This window comes from Amblyomma mixtum, chromosome 1 (genome assembly GCF_055824585.1).
Source record: "Amblyomma mixtum isolate Tamu chromosome 1, ASM5582458v1, whole genome shotgun sequence".
Taxonomy (NCBI): Eukaryota; Metazoa; Arthropoda; class Arachnida; order Ixodida; family Ixodidae; genus Amblyomma; species Amblyomma mixtum.
This window is the reverse complement of record NC_143012.1, coordinates 292,848,428-292,872,826: the sequence shown is the minus strand read 5'-3', so window position 1 is coordinate 292,872,826 and position 24,399 is coordinate 292,848,428. Positions and strand designations below refer to the sequence as shown.

General features: G+C 44.2%; 2 protein-coding genes across 6 annotated transcripts in view; one reads left to right on the top strand and one right to left on the bottom strand.

The window, feature by feature from the left end:
* The window catches only part of HERC2 (E3 ubiquitin-protein ligase HERC2), a 110,286-nt gene extending 105,420 nt beyond the window's left edge, over positions 1–4,866 (bottom strand). For both annotated transcript variants that reach the window (XM_089566423.1, XM_089566424.1), the window contains exons 1-4: positions 4,665–4,866; positions 4,041–4,120; positions 3,014–3,113; positions 1,073–1,234 (exon numbers count right to left, since the gene is read on the bottom strand). In XM_089566423.1, coding sequence (XP_089422549.1) covers positions 1,073–1,234; positions 3,014–3,113; positions 4,041–4,120; positions 4,665–4,683 — 361 coding nt within the window. In that variant the 5' untranslated portion in view covers positions 4,684–4,866. The remainder of the gene's footprint in view (positions 1–1,072; positions 1,235–3,013; positions 3,114–4,040; positions 4,121–4,664) is intronic.
* A 611-nt stretch (positions 4,867–5,477) lies between these two features.
* LOC149372058 (uncharacterized) lies at positions 5,478–24,140 on the top strand. 4 transcript variants are annotated; one of them, XM_089566420.1, is made up of 11 exons: positions 5,478–5,966; positions 6,249–6,403; positions 6,782–6,838; positions 8,068–8,343; positions 10,410–10,454; positions 11,059–11,151; positions 11,851–11,985; positions 14,904–15,043; positions 18,267–18,565; positions 22,136–22,182; positions 23,914–24,002. In XM_089566420.1, the coding sequence occupies exons 1-10, from the start codon at positions 5,674–5,676 to the stop codon at positions 22,140–22,142; spliced, it is 1,500 nt and encodes a 499-aa protein (XP_089422546.1). In that variant the 5' UTR covers positions 5,478–5,673; the 3' UTR covers positions 22,143–22,182; positions 23,914–24,002. The 4 variants fall into 4 exon arrangements, with proteins under 4 accessions (XP_089422546.1, XP_089422544.1, XP_089422547.1 ...); XM_089566418.1 differs by lacking the exon at positions 22,136–22,182 and having other exon boundaries at positions 23,914–24,140; XM_089566421.1 differs by lacking the exon at positions 23,914–24,002 and having other exon boundaries at positions 22,136–23,860.
* Positions 24,141–24,399: the final 259 nt, after the last annotated feature.

The window sequence follows — 24,399 nt, the reverse complement described above, 5'->3', positions numbered from 1 at the left end:
CTTTTCGCACGTCTTGTGTTATTCTGACATGAACATGCGCAAATCGAACAAGACGCCGCACGCAAAGAAGAAGTGGGCGAAAATTTAGGTTACGTGCAGTTGAATACGCTCTGGACAGAAGGAAGGCACTTCAACGTGAGCAATAAAACAATTTGGGACTGGTGTAAAGCTGCAAGTGCGTTCAGTTGATGAAGCCAAAAAAGAAAGCAGACTGCAGGAAGAAAGCTCACTGGCCAGAGCTCAAGGATTGCCTAACAGTTGCTGCAAGTGTGCATTTTCGTCGTATTCACTAATGAAAGGACCCTCTACACAATTCTATAGTGCTTACCAAAAGAACAGATGCATCTTATACACCGGTGCAACTGATGTGTGATTTTCGGGGGAAAAACTGCCATTTGCACTGGGTTACAACTCATACACAGGTGTGACTTCTAGAAAATATGGTACTTCTAAGATGTTCCACATTGTCGTAGGGTGCTTTTTGCGCCTTATCTCGAAAGTATGTGTGCTTTAAATTGAGCATGGCCAATAGTGGCAGTGATTCTGGCCTTCGTCAACCGCTGAGCACACTTCCAGTTATCACTGTGGCTGGGTTGTTTCTGTTTGCAGGCACATCACCTAATAGGCAGTGCTCAAGTTTGACTTAAGTCCGCCAGTCTTTCTTCTCGGCTGCCTGTGTGCCTGTCGTTGCCACTACCCACGGTACTTTAGTGGAACGGGCAATATTTTAACGATGAAAATTTAACTAGTGTAGCTTTTTGACAAACGCCAGCAAATTTTGCAGTGCATGATTCAAACCAGCAAGAAAAAATTTCACCTTTAATATCATCCCATTCAGAAGAGAGAAAAACAAAAAATCACAAACTTTCTCTGCTATCACACCTTACATAGCCATCTGGAATGATGTTCGAAAAATCTACTTATGAAGTTTATATTACTTGGGCCCTGACTATGTACCTCTGACACTTCAGCTAACAGCAGAAAATTCCAAATAACCTGCTATTCGCCTCTACCTAGTTTATTCCTTAATGGGTCTACCTTTGCATACACATAAACAGAGTGGGTCACTCACAAGGCTGGGGGCCCCATGCCCAGACATCAATTAGTGACTTGGATGTCACCACCACGTTTTTCTCCTGCTCCGAGGCCTCCCTCTCGGCTGGTGGAATGCACGATGGGCATGGGCAGCATGGGCCTCCAGTCTGGGGTCCACACGTGCACCAAGCAACACGTTCTGGCAGGAGAAAGAAAGAAAGAAAAAAAAAGGGAGAAAGAAGCATGCAAAACCTTTGAGTACTACAAATGCCTCTGGCCCCCTCTTTTTTTAATCAACCATGACAATGAAGGAAACAAACACATCAGAGAGGTGGCATTGCAGTTTTACGCAATGGATGCAAGTAGGTACAGTCTTGGTCAAAAGTCTTTGTATCCAAAAAAATAAAATACAGGTATCCAAAGGTACCCAGGTACAGGTAGACAAATACGAGGTATCCAAAAAAATAAAATACAGTCGACCCAGCGTATATCGAACTCGGATCCACCAAATTTTTACTTATATCGAACTGTCCAAATATACCCTTGAAAATCCTACGCAAAAGTACAGCAGTGTTGTTCACTTTTATCAAACTTCAGTTCAAAGGAACATTTAATATATATCTAACTTCACGCAGCACCTCTGCAAGTGGCGCCTCTCCAAATGGCGCTGCCACAGTCACTTTTCATGCACCGAGCCAGGCTGGCTGCATGGCCTTGGGCACTTGCTAGCAGCGCTAGTGCCGAAAAACCGTGTGACGAGGTGAACGTGGGGTGTGCTTGGCAGCCTTCAGTTTGCAGTGCTTCTTTCCAACGCAACACTGCTGTCGTGTGGGAGAACCAGCATTCGGTGCACCGGCTGTTATGCGGTGAAACCGGCCTAGCTGGCCGTAAGCTTGCATCGGCTCTCGTGCGGCCTGCTTTGTTGCTGAAGACAACGCAGCGATAAAGATCAACTGTACCCAAACTTTAATTGAAATATTATTGCATTTATAGTGTACTGATAACAGAATTAGACCTCTTATGATTCGGTGGCTCCTCCCAAAGCACCGTTCGCTGCGGCTTCATTGCGAAGTGAGCTACCCTTGGCAATACCCAGTGAGTGGTGTGTTGCCAGTACGCTGGCAGGCAGCACAATGCTGCAGGAAGGGTGCCGCTAACGTGAGAACACTGTATTCATGCTTCTGGGTAACAAATAAACTTTTCTGCAGCCATGTTTTATATATCAAATTATTGATATATTGAACCATCTCGTGAACCCCCTTCAAGTTTAATATATCCAAGATCGACAGTAAATAAAACTAAAGAAACAGTTAATCTGCTCATCTGTAGCGAGTTAGCCTTTACCTGGTTATTTTTGTGCGGGGTTTGAAGGATGTTCAGAAATGATGAAAAAATTTTCGCAATTGCACACATGGATTACAGTACCCCAACGTGTGTTGTCAGTGTGAACAACATGCCTGCTCTTCCAGTGTCGGCCCAATGGTTCACACCACCAACTCGCTTCCAAAAGTGGAAAGCACACACAGCTCTGCTTCCTAGCCTACCATCGCATGTCCAGGCACTGATGTCCACACACTGCCAAAGCCACATGGCATATGCTACATGTGCTCGACATAACCACATGTAGCATGTGCTCAACACAACAAAACAGTCCTGGCCTCATATAAAGAATGCTACGAATCAGACATGTGTTCCCTATAATATTGAAGGCTGTCTTACACTGTACTAGAGGGCTTGTCATTTGCTCAATACAACTTTATTGCTCTAAAATAAGCAATTAATAAATAGCACAATTAACCTCAATTATTTAGTGAATGCACTGGAGTATAAATAGTCCGATTTATACAACAATAAAGCCAACAGCTGTGCGGAGCGTTTTGCTCTAATTTCTTCATATTTATCGTTTTGAAACTTGGTTCAAATTGCCTTATGCACCTGGTACATGTATGTACCAGCACAAATAAATGGCTGTCCTTACCTCGTCCTTGCGATGCCACATCATTGGCAACCGCTTGCACCTCGCCATCCTTGACTAGCTCATTCCAGGACTGCGCCAGTCCTTCGTATGAGAAGATGCACTGCACAGCATGCAAAAAGAAGCAAGTATTACCTCATTATTGAAGGCACCTGCCATGGTGGCTCAGTGGGTTGGTATCCAGCTGCTGAGCATAAGTTAGCAGTCTTGACACAGGCAGACCACAGTCGCCACACATGGTCGGAGGCAAAATACAGAAATGCTTGTGCATTAAGATTTTGGTGCATGTTACAGGACCCTGGGTGGTCAAAATTAAACCAGAGTGCTCTACGACAGTGAAGATCACTGCAAACACTGTTCCTTTGACCCGCCAAACGCCACGCACCAACCATTTCATCAGACGTTATTGAATGCCAAAGCATGAAAGCGTAAAATTATTTCACTCTGCCATCGGCTCCCCTGCAGGACCCATAGGATTCAGCACAATTCTGGAGGCATTAAAGTATTATGAACAGTTGAGCTAGTTGATAATGCATTGTAGTAAATACACTGTAGTAAATACAGCGTAAACAGATAAAGATTAAATAAATAACGGACACAAGTGCTTTTGTTGCCAGTTCCTTGCTTCGTCTTTAATCTGTTTGCACTGTTACTTTCTATGATGCTGGATGCAATTGATTGTTACTTCCGCTGTTCACTTACCTAAAACAAGACTGTCGATAAATGGCACCTGCTGCTGCTTTTAACAGCTCGGCATAAAAAGACCTCGCCTGTCTACCTTTCTATTCTCTTGGATAAAAGATAGACATTATTTTATGAGAGTTAGATTATTCTCAGCAGGTGTATCACAAAATTCAGAAGATAACAGCCTAACGAACATTGGTTACCTGACCAATCTGCCAGCATAAAATAACGTTTTCAACAGCATAAAATGTATTTGTGCAGACAAGCCCAGATATCAACTTATGTCAAGGTATCAAGCCCAGATAAGCTTGGTGCAAACAAGCTGTACCTGCACACACACACTTACCTGAAGGTCTCTGGCAAGCCATTTGCTGTCCAAGCGTTGTATCGGTTTCACTGTGAACCTCGGCTGGTTCTGCATGTTACCTGTAATTGATAATGGCACGGATGCAACGTTGCCAATGAAGTTGCCAATGAACTCTATATGCCAGAACAAGATCTGAATACAAGATCAAAGAGTAACAAGACGTCAACATGATTTAAATGATACAATGCGTATGCAAAAGTCAACAAGTCGTAGCCTCCAACGACGCCATCAGCGATAAAGCTGAATGAGCGATACTAGCTATTTATTTGCTAGGAAAAGAAAATCATTGCAAGCTTGAAAAGACGCATTAGTGTAAAAAAAAAGTATCATCAGCGCTACGCTTGATGCAAAGAGGCCAAAGCATTCGTACACAGCTTTACCGGTTCAAGGGTTTGATCGACCACAATTTTTAAAGAGTAACTATGTACGTTACTAAAGAGCTGATTCACTTCTTAACTTCGCAGCTAGAATTACGATAAGAGCAATAGTCATAATAGCCTAACCAGTAACAGCGTGCCTCGACTCTTGCACAAAACGTTGCTAAGCCAAGCGCGCGGACTAATCGATGTAGAGACAATCAGCTGTACCGACAGCCTCACTTACATGGAGTTAAGGATGCCATCTTTCCGTCCTCATTGCTTTTGCGGTCGACATCGCATGCTATGCTTTAGCTTCGGATTGTTCCGACGCTGCAGCTTTCGCCAGCGGCGACTAAATAGAGTAAAATTACTTCAAAAGGAAGCACGACAACTGAAAGCACATCACCCGTTCACTCGATCTCGAAAAACAAAACACCGATGGCTGTAAACGGATATCTTTGGATTGGATTGACTCTGATTGGCAGAAAATGTAGTGCATTAAGTTTTGGTGCGTCATAAGATTTATTCTTTTACTAACCACAATCGAAACAATAGTTACAGTTTTATGTCAAAAAGCATCGGTGCTATCAACTCAGGGTTTTTTAATCTATTGACTTCGCCACCCTTAATTTCAATAAACTCTTTGTTAGTTCACTGCATCTTGTCACATGCATAAATAAGCTTGCTGTCGTACTTTATTTGTTCTGTCATAGATGACGCAGCTTCTACATCCTTAATGTGCAGGCAGCGCTCCTTAATCAGAGCAAGCAAAAATTTTCACAGCAGTTCTTGAATCATTTCAGAGTAGTAGACATGGTAGTAGACGACGTGTGTACTACAGCGCCAATTTATGGTTATAAAGCGGAGACTTCACGAACTACACTTTACGCGGCACCATGTTCCACGGTGTTCCACGGCTGCGTGATTGAGTCATATTTATTAATATTATGTCAGCAACGCGGCCAGTTACAGAATAATGGTTTAGAATCTGAAAAATAAACTTATTTTTGCGCCAAGAACCTGTGCAATAATTGATTGCTGTAACAGTGCCGTTTCGGGTCTTCATTATTAAAAGTCCGTGCTAGCATGGCGCAAACAAAAAGCAGTGATACATAATAATGTTCTTGGCTGTTCCGACGGGCCAGTCGGATGAATGGTGGCGAGTGCGAACTCCGCCCTGCCGATTTCTTTCGCCGTGTTCTTCGCTGTCTCGTGGGTGCCGTGGTGCGTGCGCTTAGTGTGAATGCGACACCATGAACAGCGTGATGGAGGACGTGTCGTCGTTCGCCCTGGACCCCCAGGAGGAGATGCGGCTGCTCAAGGATAAGGTCCGGCAGCTGGAGCTGCAAAACAAACAGCTCCGCAGAAGCCAACAGAGGTCCTTGTCCCCATGCAAAACGGAGGAGAAGAATAGCAAAGAGCTCAAGCAATCGCTCAACATGAGCATGTCCGACGAAGGCAACGAGAAATCTTCGAAGGAAAGCTCCCTCGAGGACCTCGGTCTCATCGACGTCGATCCCGTGTCCGAGCTCGACGAAGAGACGTGGTAAGCTGCGGCGCTTGAACTTGTGTCCAAATTAGGAACTCCCTTTTCATGCGCGACAATCAAGTGTACTGCGCTCCGTACGGGTGTATACGCTTGTTGTTATGCGCGCTTTCTAAATCGAGAGCCGCGCGGTGTGCTCCACTACGCCCCCTCAACTCTCGCCGGATTTCGGTCACGGTCCGTCGACCGCACGCTGATCGCCCTTCGACGGACCGCAGCGGCGGCGGCGACGTGCGGCCGGCGTTGTTGTGACAGATGGGCGCGCGCTTCTCTCTGCGGCAGGCTGTCCGAGCCGGCGGCGACGGGGCCCTCCGGCGAGACGTCGCCCAGCGTCCTCGATTGGGTACGCGGCGACGCGAGCGAGCTGGGTTCCCGGGAGCTCTCTGTCAACGCCGCCCGCCTGTCGCTAGCCAACAAGCTGGACGAGATCACGCAATGTGAGTCACGCCCCCGCTCACTGCCGATCGGAGTTCGCCGTGCAGGATAGGCGTTGTCGAAAACTGATCTCGCACCGGTTCTGTGTACGTGTGCCAACAACTAGAGAATAAATAAAAACAAAGCGTGGCAAAGCAAGCTGCTAGCGTCAGTGGTAGCATTCGGCTCTAGTATACCTGCAGTAACAAATCATGCTGTGTAGAGTACCGCGTTGTCGGAAAACAAAACAGTTGTTTAGTCCACATTTTGACCAATGAAAAAGTGCTGCAGTCACCATTGCAATGTTCAACTGGTAACTCTAAATGACTGTGACGTTAACATGCCCCTTTTTTTGTTAATTGTGTGCTGGTCGCTGATCAAAGAAAATGCTGCATTTTCAGTGGCGTCAACAGCCCAAAAACTGCGACAGATGCTTTCTTGTGTTAAGAGCAACTCAGGTTTGTTCCCAACTCAATTTTGCTGTCTTGCTGCCGTGTGGTACACGCTTGCTCCCTTTTTACGTTTTTTTTTTTTATGATTGCATGTTTCACCAGCAGTGGTGAGTGCATGCATGAAAGGTGGTTTTATTTACTTTCACATGGTGAGACACTTGTGGAGATTGCCGTTTGGCTTTGCAGTTTTTTCTTTGCTTGTTGTTTATAACAGCTTTGTTTTGCTGGTCATGATGTCAACTTAGTTTTCCTGCATTGTAACAAGCACTCTTTCTTCAATTTTGTGTTGGAAAGATGACTTCTCAAATGAACAAGTTCACTGCTTTCACTTGTTGAAAATATAAAGCATATGAATTTATCAATTTTTCATGAAGTTTTGTTTTCAACATATACAAAGTTGCGTTGTATTGCATTTCCAAATAAAGACCTGCAATGGCTCATTTCATTTCAAACATTTTAAGCTTTCACAATATGAAGTATTTTGCAAAAACATGCAGCCTTTTTTTTTTTAAATGAATCGTGAAGCTTCATATTGGCTTGGAGTAAGTTATTGACTATGACGTAACCTTAAAGAAATTGCTGCTGAGTATTAATGCAATCTACAGCAGTGCTGTAAAAAATGCACAGCATTTCTCAGTACTGGAGGAGAGTATATGTTCCATATGTAACTCTGTAGTACTTTTAAACTACAAGTGTTTGGCTTGATTGATCAACGCGAACTTATGATACAAGAAGTCTGAAAGCGTGCTAGGCTTTGACTGGCCTCACATGCTCTATATGCTTGTCAGGAAGTGCAAGCCCAATTAATGATTAATTGGTTGGTGCCTTTGGGGCTGTTGGTACTGAGTCTTTTAGCTGCGATGTAGCACAAATATATAAAGAAAAGCTGTGGAAGGCCACTATTGGCAGCTATGTTGGTAAAGTATTGCATGTCAGCTGTCTTGATTATGAGTTGAATTCAAGCAACTTGGTGTGGCCACTTGATTGGGCATGAAGAAAGCATCACTTGGAAGTTGTGTTCCACATGTCATGCTTGTTCCTTTTTTCCTGAGTTGTTTTTTGCCTGTGTTTCTTTTAAAGCTGCAGTTTTTCAGCCCTGCCTTAGCTGTGGCATGTTATTTTCCAGTAGTCGCTGCCTTTTTACTCCACCAATTGACTCGCATGTTTGCAGCCTGCTCTTTTTCCGCTGCAACTGTCTCCTCCTTGCAATGTGACACTAGTGGGCAATTTTTCAGGGCCAAACAGAACCTTTGATTCACGCACATTCACGCGACCGCGGCGGAGGCGACCAGCTCTAGACTTGGAAGCAATGCCAACTATTGCTGCTGTGGAGACAGGGCCAAGGGAGTTGCCGGCTCAGCCTCCTTCACAGACTGTGGCCACCCAGGGAGTCGTCTCATCCAGCAAGGAGGCAGCATTGCCAGCCAGTCCGGTGCCACCAGTAGTCAATACCCAAACACTGACACGTCCGCCTGTTAACGTCCACGAGATTGCTCGACTGCAGGAAGAGAGTGAGTGCCTGTGTTGCACTGGGCTTTCGCCCGACAGTGGTGACGTCCTTTTTTCCTGCCCCCTTGCAAAGAGTCTGCTTTTTTCATGCTGTCTAATTGCTAACTACCACTGCAGTAGAGATTACGATGCTGGTACTGGTATTGGCTCTTACATTCTAACGCATGTTTGGAAAACTAGTGTGTTTCATCTTCATTCACGTTCGCAGTGTTTGGCACATTACCTTTTTAGTTGTAAATTTGTCAGTCAGGGAACTTTCTTTTGGCTGGTGCATAGAATGTGTAATGCTGGTGTGTTCAATGGTAATGCAGGTTCGCTACTATTGGCCGTGTGGTGCTAAAATGTGTGTATGTGGGTGGACACATCTGGAAATTGATTTTTGAGAAAGGGCTGCATCGAGTGTGTTCCTGTGGGCCCTTACTCTGCTGTTTTTTTGTTTTTTCTTGGCATGTAAATGCCTATTAATCTGAATCATCTGTTCATTCCTTCTCTGCAGCACCTTTCTCCTTTATGCATCGGCATGGCACTGGATATTTTTCGCAGTACCTATGGTCTGACACAGCGCATTCTGTGTCACCTTTTTGTGGTAATTGTGGCCAGAGACTGTTTTGCCAATTTCGGGCATTGTACCACTTTGTACAATGCCCGGGGAGGGCATTCATTTCTGCCACGCCCTTGCATCTGTTGATCCTTCAATGATTATATCACTCTGCGTGGTGGTGGTTCAAACATCCTGTGTAGGGGCTTCTGTGTTGGTTGCTTGGCCTGCAGTGAAGCATATTGTCTTTTCTGGCACCTTTTGCTTCACTGCAGTCATCAGATGAACCTCTCTCTTCTGATAGTGGAACTTAATTGTGTGCATCCCAAAAATAGTTCCCAGTCACCATGGCCACATTTTGATAGAGGCGAAACGCCAAAGGCTGTGCCATATCAGTGCATGTTAAAGAACCGCGGGTAGTATAAATTATTACGGAGCCTTCCACTATGGTGCCCCTCATAGCCCACATGTTGTTTCAGGACATTAAACCCCACAGTTTACAATTTTACAAAAATAGTCCTAACTGTCAGAGTTTGGGAAAGTCTGTTTTGTAAGTCACAAGCACTGATAATGTTGCTACAGTTGGTGGCAACACTAAAGTTAGTCAGACCTCCTGATGCCTCTTTCTAAGAGAACACAAAACAGTGCAAGAAATATATTAGCAGTGCTCGCAAGATCTGGCAGTATATATCCGAGCCCCCCAACAAGACTTTATCTGCATATGACTGAAACAGCACCCAACTGAGGATCACAAAAGGTTGAGGAACAAAGGTTTAGCATGCATGTTATTGCCTTCTCATCTGTGTCCTCACAACTGTGCTATTCGCAAACTAAACATTCTGAGCTTGTTTTGCTTACAGTGGAAGGTAAACTGATTGCCTTACTAAACTGTTAATTTTGGTCACTTTCTTGAAGACTGACAGGTGGAAAATAACCAATCTGTAACCTAATTGTTGAAATAAACAGAAGATTTGTTTGTAAGAAGGCTGCTGCCTTCAGCTAGACGTTTTCTGTTGCTTCTTGATTGCACTCCTTCCTCACACAACTGGTTGGCTGACCTGTGTGGTAGACTTATTAATGTGTGGAGAGAGCTCACTTGTGGATGCAGTCAGTTGACACTCATTGCTCCCATTCCATTATAAGCAGGTTGTGAGACAGTATATATATTCAGAATGGTTCACATTCCGCGTTATTGAAGCTTGAAGAAATGGTTATGTTTTGTTTCCAGTTTGCATGTAAGCTAGAGGCAGAACAAAGATCAGGGGCACAAAAGTAAAAGAACTGGACAGAACAAGCAAGGCATATTACACTGCTAGTAGCCGTGTTCTCTATTGCTTATTGAATGTATGCTGGTAACACACGTCCATTTTATTTTGTAGTGTGCTGTTATTTTCTTTTTTTATTTTTTTGTATGCATAATTCAGGTACCAGCCCATTGTGAGTGGAACACACATACGTTTTGAAGAGCATGCTGAAAGTGCTGTGGCACTGTTAATGTTCTTATTTTAACTGGTGTCTTCTTTGCTTCAGGTCTAAGGCTGAGCTCACCTATATCTTCTCCAAAGCGAATATCCAGTAAGTGCACAGCTTACAAAGCTGGATGCATGATGTATGTTGTGCACCTTGAATTTAGCACAGTACTTCTGTAAGATAAATGGCACTATTGACAGTAACACAAGCATAATTTACACCTTATTATAGGTATTGTAGAAAGGCTAAAAGCTGAACCTGCAGTAACTGTAAACAGCATGTGTGGCGGTTACCTCAAACCATGCGTGCTTCTTTTATGAATGTCAGAATTGAGACTTCTGAGAGCTCTAAAGCAAAGGTCAGAGCAGTGTTTGTGTTTGTCCATTCAATCAACTCCTTGATGTCGGCTTAAGACCTCTGTACATGCTTCTTTTCTCATTTCTTTAATGCAGCTATCATGCTTATTAGGGCCCCCGATTTTAATAATGTGCCATAACTGATGCCTAACAGTTTCTTCTGTAACACAAAAAGCATTCTTTTTTACTCTCGTTGCATAATTACAAGCTCTATGCTGCTGTCATTAAAAGCCGATTGTCTAACTCTAAACTCATTGCTTTTTGTTTTTTTCTCTGAATGTTGCACTTTAGTAATGCTTTAGCCGGAGCTTGCAGTTAGTTTTACAGCTTGATGAGAAGACTTTCCGTTGCAGCGCCTAGCGCCAGATCCAATGACTCAAGGCCTGATGATTTATATACAGACGACAGGCACGACATCCATCAAAGCAGAACGCACTGTGCAGAAGGTCAGTTGCACTGTTATATATGAGCATGGTCTTGAAATCAGTCTTGAAAATAGTTTTGTTAATGGGCTCCTAAACCATCGCTGAATATCCTTCTTATACTCTTGGGAATAACCTGTGTGTAAGATTTGGAGAGTAGCCTCTGAATTAATTAATTGAATAAATTTATTGAAGAAAGGAAGCCCGAAAGTGCTTGGTCGGGAAATCAGGTTTTGGGTGGGAAAGAAGTCGGGGAGGTCATTTGGGATCTGGTTTAGATTGCCTGGTATAGGTGTTGTTTGCAATGGGTGAGTCAGTCTAGGTCTGGAAGTGGATGCAAGTTGATTTTGCGAAAATCCACAGGCTCAGTTTTTGGAAGGATGGCTCTACTCTTTGTGACTGATGATTTGCAGTGGTTTATGTCAGGGCCAGGCAGTGCCACCCTAGGTGTACTATATCGGGTTGGTTGGCAGCATTTAGAGCAAAAGGCTTATGGGAGATCAGGTTTGGCTGCACTTCTGGCACGGGTCTTCAGTAAAGGCAGTACTTGCCTTAGACAGTGTTGAAAGAGACCTCAGTAGCTCGGGTCGGGTTGGAGCGACTAGTGGCAGAATTGAGTCCTTTACACGACACTGAATGCACTTGGGAAAAGGATTTGTGTAGTTTTTGAGTAGTCGTCTGATAGTGTTTAGTCTACTAATGGCAGTCTGTTGCACGGTTTAGGTGACACTAGGCAACGACTCCGGACGCCACCTCTGACGATGGCACGTACCATGGAAAACCAAAGCCCGTCACCTGGAAACAGTCCATACGGATCTAATTCTTCTCTTCATCAAATATCCCAAATTCCAAACAAAGGTATGCACACTACTGCTCGTATATCATCTGTGTTGCCCCCTGTATCTTGCTTTCGTCCATGTCCCAACGGCTCCAGCTGCACCTATTCCTTCAAAAGGCAAAAAAAAAAAAAAGAGAGATATTTGGTTACAGGCAGTAATGTAATGTGGTTACGGGCAGCTTTTGGTATGACTTTAAGGGAGCATGGTGTAATACTCTTCTATCTGCATTTTTACTAACCTGAAAGACCAGAATGAAAATTTAGCATGCAGTTTTCATTTTTTCATCTGATGCTCACACTGCGTGCTTGGAAATGATTGCTTCACTTTGTAAAATTACGGAGTCTGTGCTAATGTGAAGGTTGGAGGTGTTCATAGGCTTACATTCTTCTGACGTTCACAAATCTAAAACATTATTCTGACATAAGGTCAACAAGTAGTCACTGCCAGTAGCATGCACTAATTTTGTAAAGTGTAAATAGCTATGGCAGCTTAATGCGAACAGAAAACTTTGTTGGACGGGCTTAGATGTACTCCACATGTTTCTTTCTCTCTCTGTGTGATCACCCAAAAGCTAAAAAAAAAGCGGAATGTTATTTGCAGTCTTGGAGTTTCACTGCAACCTCATTTCAAGCTCTTGTTCCTTTGATCACTTGAAAGAGGTGTTTAAGGCCCTACGACAAAGCCATACATGTGCAAGGGCTATGAGAGCAAGCGACAGCAAGTTTGCTTGCTTCTTTTTCCATTCTTTTTCTGAATGCAGTTTATGAAAGCCATTGTCCAGTTTTGCTTTTCATCATCATCATCATCATTTATTGTCCCTTAAGGGCCCTGGGTTGGGCATTACATAAGGGGGGGATAAGGAGTAAAGTATGCACGCGGTCATCTAATTGTACTGTGAAATAAAAAGCAGAGAGGCAGGGCAACGTCCTTCCTATTTTCAGTGGTGATTTGTACGGCAAGTATATTGTCACGTAGTGGTGACTGCAGTCGGGCGAACTAGAAAACAGTGAGGATATCTTCGAAACGAAACTCTTTATTTTGGCTGACTCGCACCCTCAAAGAACTGAATCACTCGGCGGCGGCGTAGCAACAAGCATGCTCGGCGGTCGTCGAACAGAATGACCGCCGCTGTCGGCCATGCTCTTTTTAAAGCTGATAGCGAACCTTCGAGATAAAGCTTTAGAAGATACTAGAACATTCTGGCACAAACTAGAATCGGCTCCGTCCGGATGCGATCAATCGAGATAAATCTAGGCGCGTCTTGCGTCACAAACGAAGCGATAAAGCGGCGCGTCGGCAGCCATGAAGCTGAACAAACAAACACTACAAACGAACGCTACAAAGATTCGCGGCAATATAACGTAGGTTTTTGCAACAAGGGATCTACATAAGTACAGGTTGAAGTTCTTGCGCAACATAAGGATTCCGGGTTTCATGTGTTGCACCAACGAGCCTACATTTAGCCATTGTTTAGCATGGCTTATGTCCCTGCACATAGTGGATGAACTGCTACAGCATCTTGTGTTTCAGCCATTTGATGCGTCTAATTAGCAAAGAGCAATCTATTAATTACACCCTGCAAGTTTTGCAGCTGGAGGCAAGCAAGTGAAGAAGGGAGACAAATAAGCTAATAACATAGCATCCCATCTAAAACACACCGTTCGCTGTGTACAGTGAAGCGTAGCCATGCATCCAATCCAGGCGGCTGTGGGTGAAGCCCTCTCGAAAGTTGGCTCCACCGCTACTGCGTCACGCAGTGAAGGATGCCGGGGAAGCGCTTATTATTTTGGAGAAGTTCTGCTTCGGCACTCCCAACAGTGTGCATGCAAAAGTCGTTGATGGGAATGTAAAAAATAGTGATCATGCTGTTATCATCTCAAAAGCAAGCAACTATTGCCCCATCTTTCACCAAATAAATTTGCCGTGATGCAAGCGGTTCTTGTCAGTTTTTTCGAGATCATTCTTTAATTCAAACCTTATTTCCAGTCCCTTGAAATTGAAATTAACAAGCTTTTACCATACATGCTTGTTATCTGCTCCAGTGACACACATCTGTGCTTCACACGTGTTCGTCTTTCCTTTCATTAGCTTGTCTATAATAACAGAAACTATCAACAACATATATTTGAACATTAAACGCTCTAGAAAAGTCACAGGCAAAGTAAAACGTGCGCTTTTTGTCACAGCAAGTTCTAAGGCGTTCTGATGCACATAGCACTAGAAATATAATGGTGGCCAGTGTCCCCTCTCGCTGCAAGCAATGCCTTTGGCAGCCAGTGCTGATGTTACTGTATAAAAATAAAGTGAAAGTTTTGAGACGAGAAGAAGCATTGAAGGGCTCTGCTCCAGTACTGCTAAAAGGATGTTTTGAAGATTCTCTAGTGTAGCTGGTAGCCTTATGCACAACTGTTCTGCTCGTTGTTCATAGTTGCTCAGGTATGGCGTGGAAAAGAAACGTTGCTCACTGCCTCATTTTAGAGCGAATGCTCTATTACTACATGTCTCCCAAGGTCAATCTTGATGCGCATTTGACCTTGAGGCCCTTGAGCGCAGGCAAACCACGTGATTCACCAAGCAAAGGCTCACCTGTGCGCGCTCGCCGGCTCCACTGCTGTGATACCGCGTGATTAGGAGAGGGCAGGCAGGGAGAAGCGCAGCTTTGCCATTGTGATACCACGTGATTGGGAGAGGGTGTAACAGTTGCTGCGTCAGTGTTTTCTCCAGTTTCGCCATGGAAGTGGCACGCACCGGACCGAATGTGTCAACTCTTCGATGCCGCCGCCAAGCCACGTCCAATCTACTGAAGAGGACGCGAGCTAAACAAGCCGCTGAAACCGAGGAGCTAGACTAGCGAAGTAACTGAACAGAGTTTTTGCTGTGTATAACTAGGTTTAGAAGAGTTAGACCTCACCAAATTTTTTTCACGCTGTGCTACAGGTGCAACGCGAAGGAGCCTGCCCAACTTGAGCAGAGTGCTGAATGGACTGGGCACTCGCAGTCCCAGCGGCCACCAGTCCAAGCAGCAGCAACCATCGCTGAGCCAGCAAAGAGAACTAAGCCAGCTCCCCCAGCCTGAGGTAAATGCCACAGATGTCAGGTGAACTTCGCTGGTCGATGCAGTTTTGTCTCTCACCAGCAGCTGCCAGAACTTTTGATATGTCAGTCAGCGGTGTGAAGTTAATGAAAATTGGTTGCATAAAAAACGTTTTTGTGGATGTCGTGCAAAACTCGGGGTATGCAAAGGTCCTTCAAATTCCAGAAAAGTCTTTTTTTTTTTTTGCACCCTTGGAACCCCCATAAGTGTCCTCAGCATGAAATACAAATCATAATTAAAATGAGAAAAAAATTATCATTAAAGTCTAACCATTCATCTTCTCGGCACATTTATTCCTGCTGAACTTCAAAAGAGTTTTCTTGAGATTTATCTATGCCCAGAGTAAGCATGTTTGATAGCTGGCCATATTTAGGCTATTACATCATTGTTTCTAACCGTTATAGTTTCGACTGCTAGCAGTGTTGTGCTGCTGTCTCACAGTGCATTAATACTTGGTACTTTTAATCCAATGGTAGCACTGCCAAGAATGCTCACGTAGTTCTTTGCACACAAATAAAGCCATGCTATTTGTGTGGGAAGTTTCAAGGCATATGGCTAAATCACTATGATTATAAAGAATGGACCAGGCACCAGGTGCTACAAATCCACATCGCATGGAAACACGAACCTTTTGGCTAACTGTTTGATCCTGTTGACATGAGCAAGGCTGCATGGAACAGTGCACAATGCAACAATTGAACAATGCAATCTTCGGCTGCATTGCCGAAGAATGAAAAGAGGGTTTGGTGCACAGTGATTCTCCGGCAACAGTGAGCAAGTGGCCCATCGATACCCCTACATCATGGTCATGTCACCGATGGCGCAAGCAGGGGTTGAAGTAAGGGCAGTGATTGGCTAGCAGTGATACAGTATCAATAGAGCACATGGAGCTTTGCAAGACAAAGAAATGCAACAAATCTGTGTTAGCAATATTGGATTTGTGCATATTGCTTTTTAGTGCAAAAGCACTACTGGCCTAATAACCTGGAAAATGCGGGTGCGTAATGAAACCTCTGAAGTTCGTTTTTATGTGACAAGGAAAATGGCGGGAAATAAATGAGTCTTTGAATGAGGGCGACCGTGGCCAATCTGGAGAAATAAAATAAATATTGCCGAGACTCGGTTTCAAACCTGCAGCAGCACAAACAGGTCAGCTTTCCTGGCCACTACACGAAAACACTAGGCTATCACTGCAGCCGATCACGCGTCGTGTTGAACTGCAACACACTCTTGCTTTTTGCATTGCACGTCATCATCTTCATTAGCTTCCATCTATGCACAAGTCACGAAAGGAAAGGAAACGTCCACACAGTAGCAGAGCGCAAAAACTGCTGGTGTGTTAGCATTTCTACCCACCAAATATTGTGTAAAAAAGGAGATTTTTGCAGTCAGGTGCTGTCCAAAGAAGGCAGGTGGGCCACCTAGGTCATGTGACCTTGAGGCATCATCACAACCTGCCCAGTGAGCAAACTGCCAGCCTGGCAGGTGGCAGTTAAATTAATGATTGGTCGCTCGGGAAGAGCAACCTGGGCCACACAGGGCCCACCACTGGGAGCACCTTCCATCGCAGGACAGTGGCACATCACTAAACCTCTACACCACAGCGCCAGGAGGTGTACAAGGACTCCGAGGGATCTGTGAATGCAAAGTATAGAATGACATTCTGCATATATGGCAGTTAACCCAGTACGCTATCGCGTCATACCCTTAAGTGTCCCTTATGAGCAGGTGCTTGGAGGGTGTTCTGAGAAGGCACCTTCTGGAACTGGAGGGCACCCAGAGGGTGCCCCAGTCCACTCCAGTCTGCTAGGGACACGGGGAGGGATTTTAGGCTACACGCATACACATACTACATGCACACGTGCACGTACACATGCACAAAGGATTTCTGAAAGGACTACAGAACATATGTGACATCATTTGCACAGTGTGCCTGTGCAGGCAACCATGGCACACAACAAGATGGCAGTCGCATCGCATAGCTGCCACACCAATGAGACAATCCTGTTGTGTGGCAAATCCAATAACCCCCGCCCCAAGGCGTGGCGGAGGAGACTTGTCAGTGCTCTTCTCCACACCTGTTGGAGAAGCGGGGTGCACTGCCCCTTATCCATCTTCCTTTATGCGGTGTCTTTTTGGCTGGGAGCAGCCCTCACTTTCAGCTTTGTTTCGAACCTCGCAACAGCATGATGTCTTGGGGGTTACAGGGTTGCCACACAGGACCCTCCTGCCGCCCGCCAAATCTGATAGTCAGTAGTGTCTAAACTGATAATGCTGTAAAAAATCACCCAGGACTATTATAAAAAAACTTGCAACACTTTAGACATGTTCTTCCATGAGCTTTTTCAGTGCTTTCATTCCTGAACAGAGCTATGGCATGTTGTGATACTCCTATTTGTGCTGTGTCATGGCCAGGCAAAAACTTTCGAAAGAGGGTTAAGTGTACCGATATTTGCAGAGAACGTAAAAGACTTGTCTTATATCTAACTGTTGTCATCTGTTGTCATCATATCTAAAGTGACGTCATTCAAGTCCTAGAGTCATTCTGAGTCCAATATATTACCATTTGTCTGTATATGAGACCTGCATAGAGCTTGTGCCTTATGGAAGGTTAAATACTGATTCTACACAGGGTTACTTCACTTGATAACCCACAAGCTATTAAATAGACCTTGTTATTGGCTGTGGCAGTTTATTATGTTACTTAGTATAAGTTCAATTCCCTGCTATCCTCCCACTCATGGTGCCTTGTGCAAAACTGAATGTAGCATGGTACCCAATGTTATACCAGCTATAGTAGCTTACATTTAGTGCCAGTGTCCGCAGTAATTGAATAAAGCCTCCTGTAATAAGGCACTGCCCTGCAACCAAGGTAGCCTCCATTCCATTTTCCATATCATAGCTACTGTGAGCACTTCTAAGGCAGGAGAGCAGGCCATATCATTAAGGTGAATCATCACTGGAAAGCCTTAACATGAGCACTTAGTCTTCAAACGAAGATGGCACCATAGTGTGAGGTTTGTGTACAGACAAAATACAGGTGCATGATGTGGGCATTGTTTGTGGCTCTTTTCATGCTATTTTTTTTTTTTTAATATCTCTTCCATCTACAGTGTCACTGCTGTTGCACAAGTTTCTAGAGGTGTGCCCTCTCTTTTCTTCATTTCATGTCCTGTGGCCTTGTCCTTTCTGGGGGTCCACTGCAGGTTGCAGGCCGCTCCGCATTGCCCATGTCCGCGCGCACCCGCTCGTCCTCAGTGGCAGCTGCCGCTGCAACGCATTCGTCGTCGGGGCCTTCTTCAGCTAGGACATCCCACGCGGGGAGGCGTTCCCTGGGCCTGCCGCAGCGGGTGTCCCACGCGTCCCCGTCCCGTATGCCACTGCCTGCACGATTTGTGCCCGCCACCCCTGCCGCCAGCGCTGCCCCTGTGCCGGCTTCTGCACCCCAGCAGCGATCGGGACTGCCTCGGCCATCCCGGATCCCACCGCCGCCTTCTAAGAAGAGGTGAGCGTCGCCAAGCCTGCTGCGACTGCTGCTGTACTAGTGGGTGCTGCTGGCTGGTGGATGCTTGTCTTCGTTTGCATAGAAACGAATGCAGCGCTGCCCATAGACTGGCATTGGAAATGGCCGGGCAACAGGGTGCCCCTGTAAATCTGACATGAACAGAGGGGAATTTCTTGCTGGGCTGTTTCTTGTTTTCTCATATTTTTTCTATTTCCTTGGCTGGCAAATGCTAGAAAACAGGCATCCTTGGTTTGGAATGAGACACTGATGGGGAAGCAGTATGTTGTCACTTTGGCCATTCACGTTGATCAGGCAGTACTTTTTTATAATATCAATGGCAGTTCAGGGTGCAGTTCTTGCTGATATTAATACAGAGGGCACGCTTGCTGGTATTTCTATGGTGGGTATATGCTGGGACTCCAGCTCTCTGACCAGCTCCAGGCCATATAGGAGTGTGTGTGTGTTGTGACCAGGACTCGTGCTTGACCTACCGTCTCCTCACCTGTTTCCAGCATCTGATAGCCTTGCTTTTTATTCTTAATATGTGCATGCATGGTGCTGTGTGTTTCATGCTTTTGCATGTGGAAAGTTTGTGAAGTGGGGCTGCAACAAAATGGCATTTTCATGCACTCTCGTGGGATTTCTCTACTATATGTTGCTTCCTTTGTGCCATTCCGTGGGCCAAGAAAAACTGAATAGGCATGACCTGCTTGTGATGAAATAAATGGTGCATATCTCCTAAAGGTCTGCACCTTCTTATAAGTAACTTTTACTCTCTTTTGTAGATATTGCTGCATTTGCTGTAAAATGTTGCTCATGCCTAGATGTGCCAGCCACATTTTCATTTTAACTTGCGGATCAGTGGCTCTGGTATGTCTTAAATGTTATGGAGTCTTCTACACATTCCATAGGTTGTGCACATACAGTAAAACCTCAATAATTCAAACTCGGTTGATTTGAAATCCTGAATAATTCAACGAATTTTGGTGGTCCCATAATTTAAAATGTCAATTTTACCAAACGATTCGAACCGGCGGCCTGCACCGACCCTGTCAATTTGAAAATCTGGGGCATGAAGGAATGGCCGATACTGATTACGGCTCTTCCGAGCCGCGAGGTAGTGCTGCAGAGCGATGCTGTGTCTCTAATGTGAAGCGCCCCAGCCCCAGTACTCCCTTATATTGGGGGGGGTCAACTTTTTTGTTTGTTTGTTTGTTTGTTTGTTTCTCCCACAGCAAGGGCTACAAACTGGGAGGTCAGCTTATACGGAGTAATATGCAGTCCCGTTGACTTCGAATTAGCAAGGTTTTACTGTACATGCCTGCGCACATTATGTTGTCCCCCACAATACTGCACAGTTTGTGTGTGCATCTATGCATTTGCACATGTACCAACCATATGCAGATTGTTAATTCATGCGCAGTGCTCTTTATTTTTCTTCAAAGCTTGGCGCTGATTACATGGGACACCTAGTAGTATATGGGTATTTGGAGATTTTATTGCACTTAGACATGTGAGAAACTAGGCTTCCAAAGAACAGGGAATGCGCGGTACTGAATGCACTTAAAATGCAATGGTCTACGGCCAATCATTTCTTCAGAATATGATTCTTTGCAGCTTAGGAGAGACCTTAGTGTAATAGCATGTTACTGTTCTAGTGTGCTTGCATAAGGGAGCTTCCTTTTTTCTTTCCTGGGGGATTTTGCTGAAGATATGAATAGTGAATATATATATCTTTGCAATTATTATTTCTCTAGGTTTTTGCATTGGAAACTAATCCTTATCTTATCCATATTGATAGACTTAGTATAGGTCTTTATGAGGTGTGCATTTGAAATGCATGCAGTGAATGGGAGGAGAGTGAAAGCAGAACTGATAATGTAAATTATTATTTATACTCTAGAGCATTGGCTTATATGGGGCTCATTAACGTGCGCTGTTGTGCTAAAAGAAAGTGCTGGTGCACATTTACTACATCGGTTCACGGCTCCAAAGAGCGTATACTAGTATTCATGCATACACGCGCACTTAATTCTTATCCTGAGTGACAGGCTTGAGGGTTTTCTTTTTATCTTTCATTTTGCACGTCAGCATATTTTTGTCAGGGGCAGAAGTGCAAAGTTGCATTACACAGTCAGTCTGAAAAGCAGTTTTCGATTTTTTTACAGAAGTGAGGAGCTTAATGAATTAGACTGTTGTTGCACCATTAGGCCTTTTATGTGCCCAGTGATCAGGGACCATGGTTGCAATCTTCACTAGGTACATAAAGGCCAAACAAACAATTCGTCGGGAAATTTTTTGGACCACGTCATTATACGGTACAGTCAGCAGCAGAAGTTTATGGGATGTGACTGGGTGGGAATAAAGTTATTTTGTTGCATTCATGCAAGCCATTTGCCTGAACTGCATGCAAGTATGAAGGGGGAGTGCATGTTCCTCCTACTGGTATCAACACGAGGTGACTGGGTTGCGAGACAGCGCTACCGGAATTGTGTCCTCAAGCATGCATATTCCATAAACTTTTGCTGTTAACTTTACGTGCAATTTTTCCTGTACTCTTAGGCTGCGGCCAATGGTTTAGTTTGTCACTTAGATATCTTTCCACTTGCAATGTTCTGGCTCACATGCACTGATATGAGGAATGTTCCCTCATTGCATTGCTATTGTTGTGTCTGTTTATGCAGCAAAAATGACTGAGGCTGCAAGGCACAGTCTTGTATGTGTGCAGCTAGTCATTAAAAAAAATTCTCATTTTTGTGAAAAACAATAAATATGTGCTTGCTTAGTCTTGGTTATGCTGCCTTGATATAGGACCTGACATTTTATCGAATATTTAATTGTGGTGTTTTGTGGTCCTGGTGCTTTCATTTTTGGTTTTGCAAAAACAATATGCTTGGTTATTTTCTCGGGGTCCTGACATTATGTTTTATTGTCCTGGCAAGAACATCAGCTAAATGCTGAAATTTCGTGGTAATTCAATGTCCAAGGTGACGGGCATGGTCAAATAACAAAGAAAGGATCAGGTATATTGTGTGGGCTTACTTTCATTACCCTACAACAAAGGGATATGAGTGTGGTAGTGAATGAAAATCCAGATGCTACGTCTCCTGTGAAAACATGATGTTAAAGGGTTATGAAGTCACGTGACTCTCACTTGTGGGGGGAAACTTTCATGGTGTCAGAAATGAAATCAGAAGTCATCCAACACATGAAACTGAAACCTGGCACTGGCATTGAGAGCAAGGTTAATTATTTTTTTAGGTATTCTTGTAGTGTGTACATCTTCGATATGATAACTGCCAAGTCAGTTGGTACCCATGCTGTTGCAAAAGCATGACACCTGGAAATGTTGATGTCAGGACCTGTTTGAAGCCAGTTTGTGCGAGTGACAACACCTGTGCTTCTATAATATTTATGGTGATCAGTTTGAACATGTGGTGTGGTTTATCGCATGCATTTTATTGCTGTGGCTTGTGATGGACTGCCTTCTTGATTTCTTTTGTGCTCTGCTAGTTGCATGCCCTGTTTGCGGTTGTATTAACAAGCTTTTTTTATTTTTCTTTCATGCAGAATGTAGATGCATGGAATGTTGTGCTGTAAAGAGAACAAGCTTTGTTGTAAGTTGCTGCTGCCAGCAAGATGGCAGTTGTTGCCTGCTTTTGATCCCATATCTCATTACCGAAACAGCAAAATCACTGAGCTGGGAAATCTTCCTGCTCTCATTGCTGTGTGTTTACAAAATTGTGATAAGCGGCACCAGATTTGAGCTTACATGTGCACCCCCATAAAAAATTAAGATGAACATGAAATATTAGTGCTCTGCTACCTATGGTTCCAAGCTCTTAAAAATACACACAGTGTGGACATCGAAAGTTTTCCAAAGGGATTGATAACTTCTTGGTGTGCTGCCCATGGTGCCAAAGTTGTAAATTATTCAGTAATTTGCATTCTCACTGAGAATGAGCTGCGTATTAATAGCACTTTTTTATTCATTAGTCCGAAAAAATCCGTGTTTGAACACATTACGAGGCAGATTCACCGTGTTATAGCTTTCCTTGCCTTGTTTTCAAGTGCTGTTCTAAAACTCATAAAACCTCGTTGATATGTTTTCCGAAAAAGAAAATGCGAGAAAAAAACATGTTATCCAGGGAAACGTGTAGAACCAAACTGCCTAATTATCAGAAATGGAACTTCTGATTGAGGTGCAAAGAAATTTAGTGATAATTGCACTTCATAATAATATTGATGGCATTGCTGGCACAAGGTCTGAATAGCTTCTTATTTTGTGCTCACAGCAGAATTCGGTCCGCATTTGCACTGTCTTTAGCGCCAAATAGACTTCAGAATATACCGCATTCCTAGACTGCAGTGGCGAAAGTAACAAAATCTGTCAGTTTTTTCTGATGCTTCAGCCCCTTGCACCCCTAAGAAGTGCGGGGAAGTCACCGCGGTGGCCACAGCATTCTTGCTTTTCATGTGCTATCCTCAGACCCAGCCCGCTATCGCCCCCTAGAGCTTAGGCTCCACAAAGAATTTGGTGCGTTTCTCCTCTTCATATTGCTTCCCCGCAAAAATGGCCTGCACGGAGGTTAGCGCACTAGTTCATGTGAGTTCATGCGCGCGCTTCGTCTCTTTGCACCAAAGCACTGCAGAGAAGCCACTCTGGTGGGTGACTGCCATTGCATTCCAGCTCATGTCGCATGCCCCCATATTCGGCCCATTTGTATGCTTGCACATCAGTACTTGGTCGCTAAACGTATTATATGACTAGAATTTGTGGAAATTTAAACATAGTATCTGGGAAGTTGTGTTTTCCGGGAAAATGTTAACTGGGAGAAAAATAGTGTAGCTCTATGGTTCATTTCTAATGCCCGCGATTTTGAGCGCATGAACCGGGAACGTATCAACAAGGTTTTACTGTATTAAAAAATGTTCTCAGTAGTTGCTGTTCACGAAGTTTCTTTGTTTGCATATAGCATGCTCTCTAGAAAAAAAAAAAAGGAGAGAGATGTGATACTAGTTAAGTTACGATATTTTGAAATGACTGACTGCAGGGTGAGTTAGTGCATGTTCGGGGAATAGAAAGGGCAGCATGCGACTGTGCAGTTAAGAGTGACTGAAGTGTTTTCTCACCGTTGATTTCTTATTCATGAACATGCACCTTATATTCCTTGTTTGTGATGCAAATGGAGTATATATAGGGCACATAGTTCAGTTAAGTACTAGCCCCGCTGGTTTTTCACTAGGTACAACTGATAGCATTGCTGTAAGGAACCTTTTTTTGCTTACTTTAGCGGGGCAACGCTGTACTGGTACCAATGTTGCTTGTGATTGCGCTTCATCTTCAGGTCTGGAATTCCTGCCTTCAGCAGGAATGCTGCAATGCCATCAAGGTTTGCAGAACCGGATGACGACTGGAGTGACGGTTGTTACTGAGAATGCCAGTGCAGAGGCACCGTCGTTGCTACAGATTTTAACTCCCACCTCCCCCTTATTCATATGTTGCAATGGTTTCTCTGGGATGTACCCTTGGCTTTCAGTGGAAGCAAAATCCAGTCCTCACAGGTCATTTTGTTGGTTCCATCTGACCACCAGTCTTGTATGCTATAAGCTGTCCGCATCTTCGAGTAGTGTTTGGATGGAAAAAAAAAATAAAAATCTTGGCACCTATGTATATTATAACACATTGCCAGAGGGTCTTTTTTAAATTGCTGTGGTAGCTGCAAGGCAGCAGTCTTAAGTGTCGTTAGCTACATTGCTTAGGGTGTGAGAGTCCGAGATGCAAGCTGAAATCTGTCGCATTCGAAAAGCAGACTGCAACGACTGCAACTTTA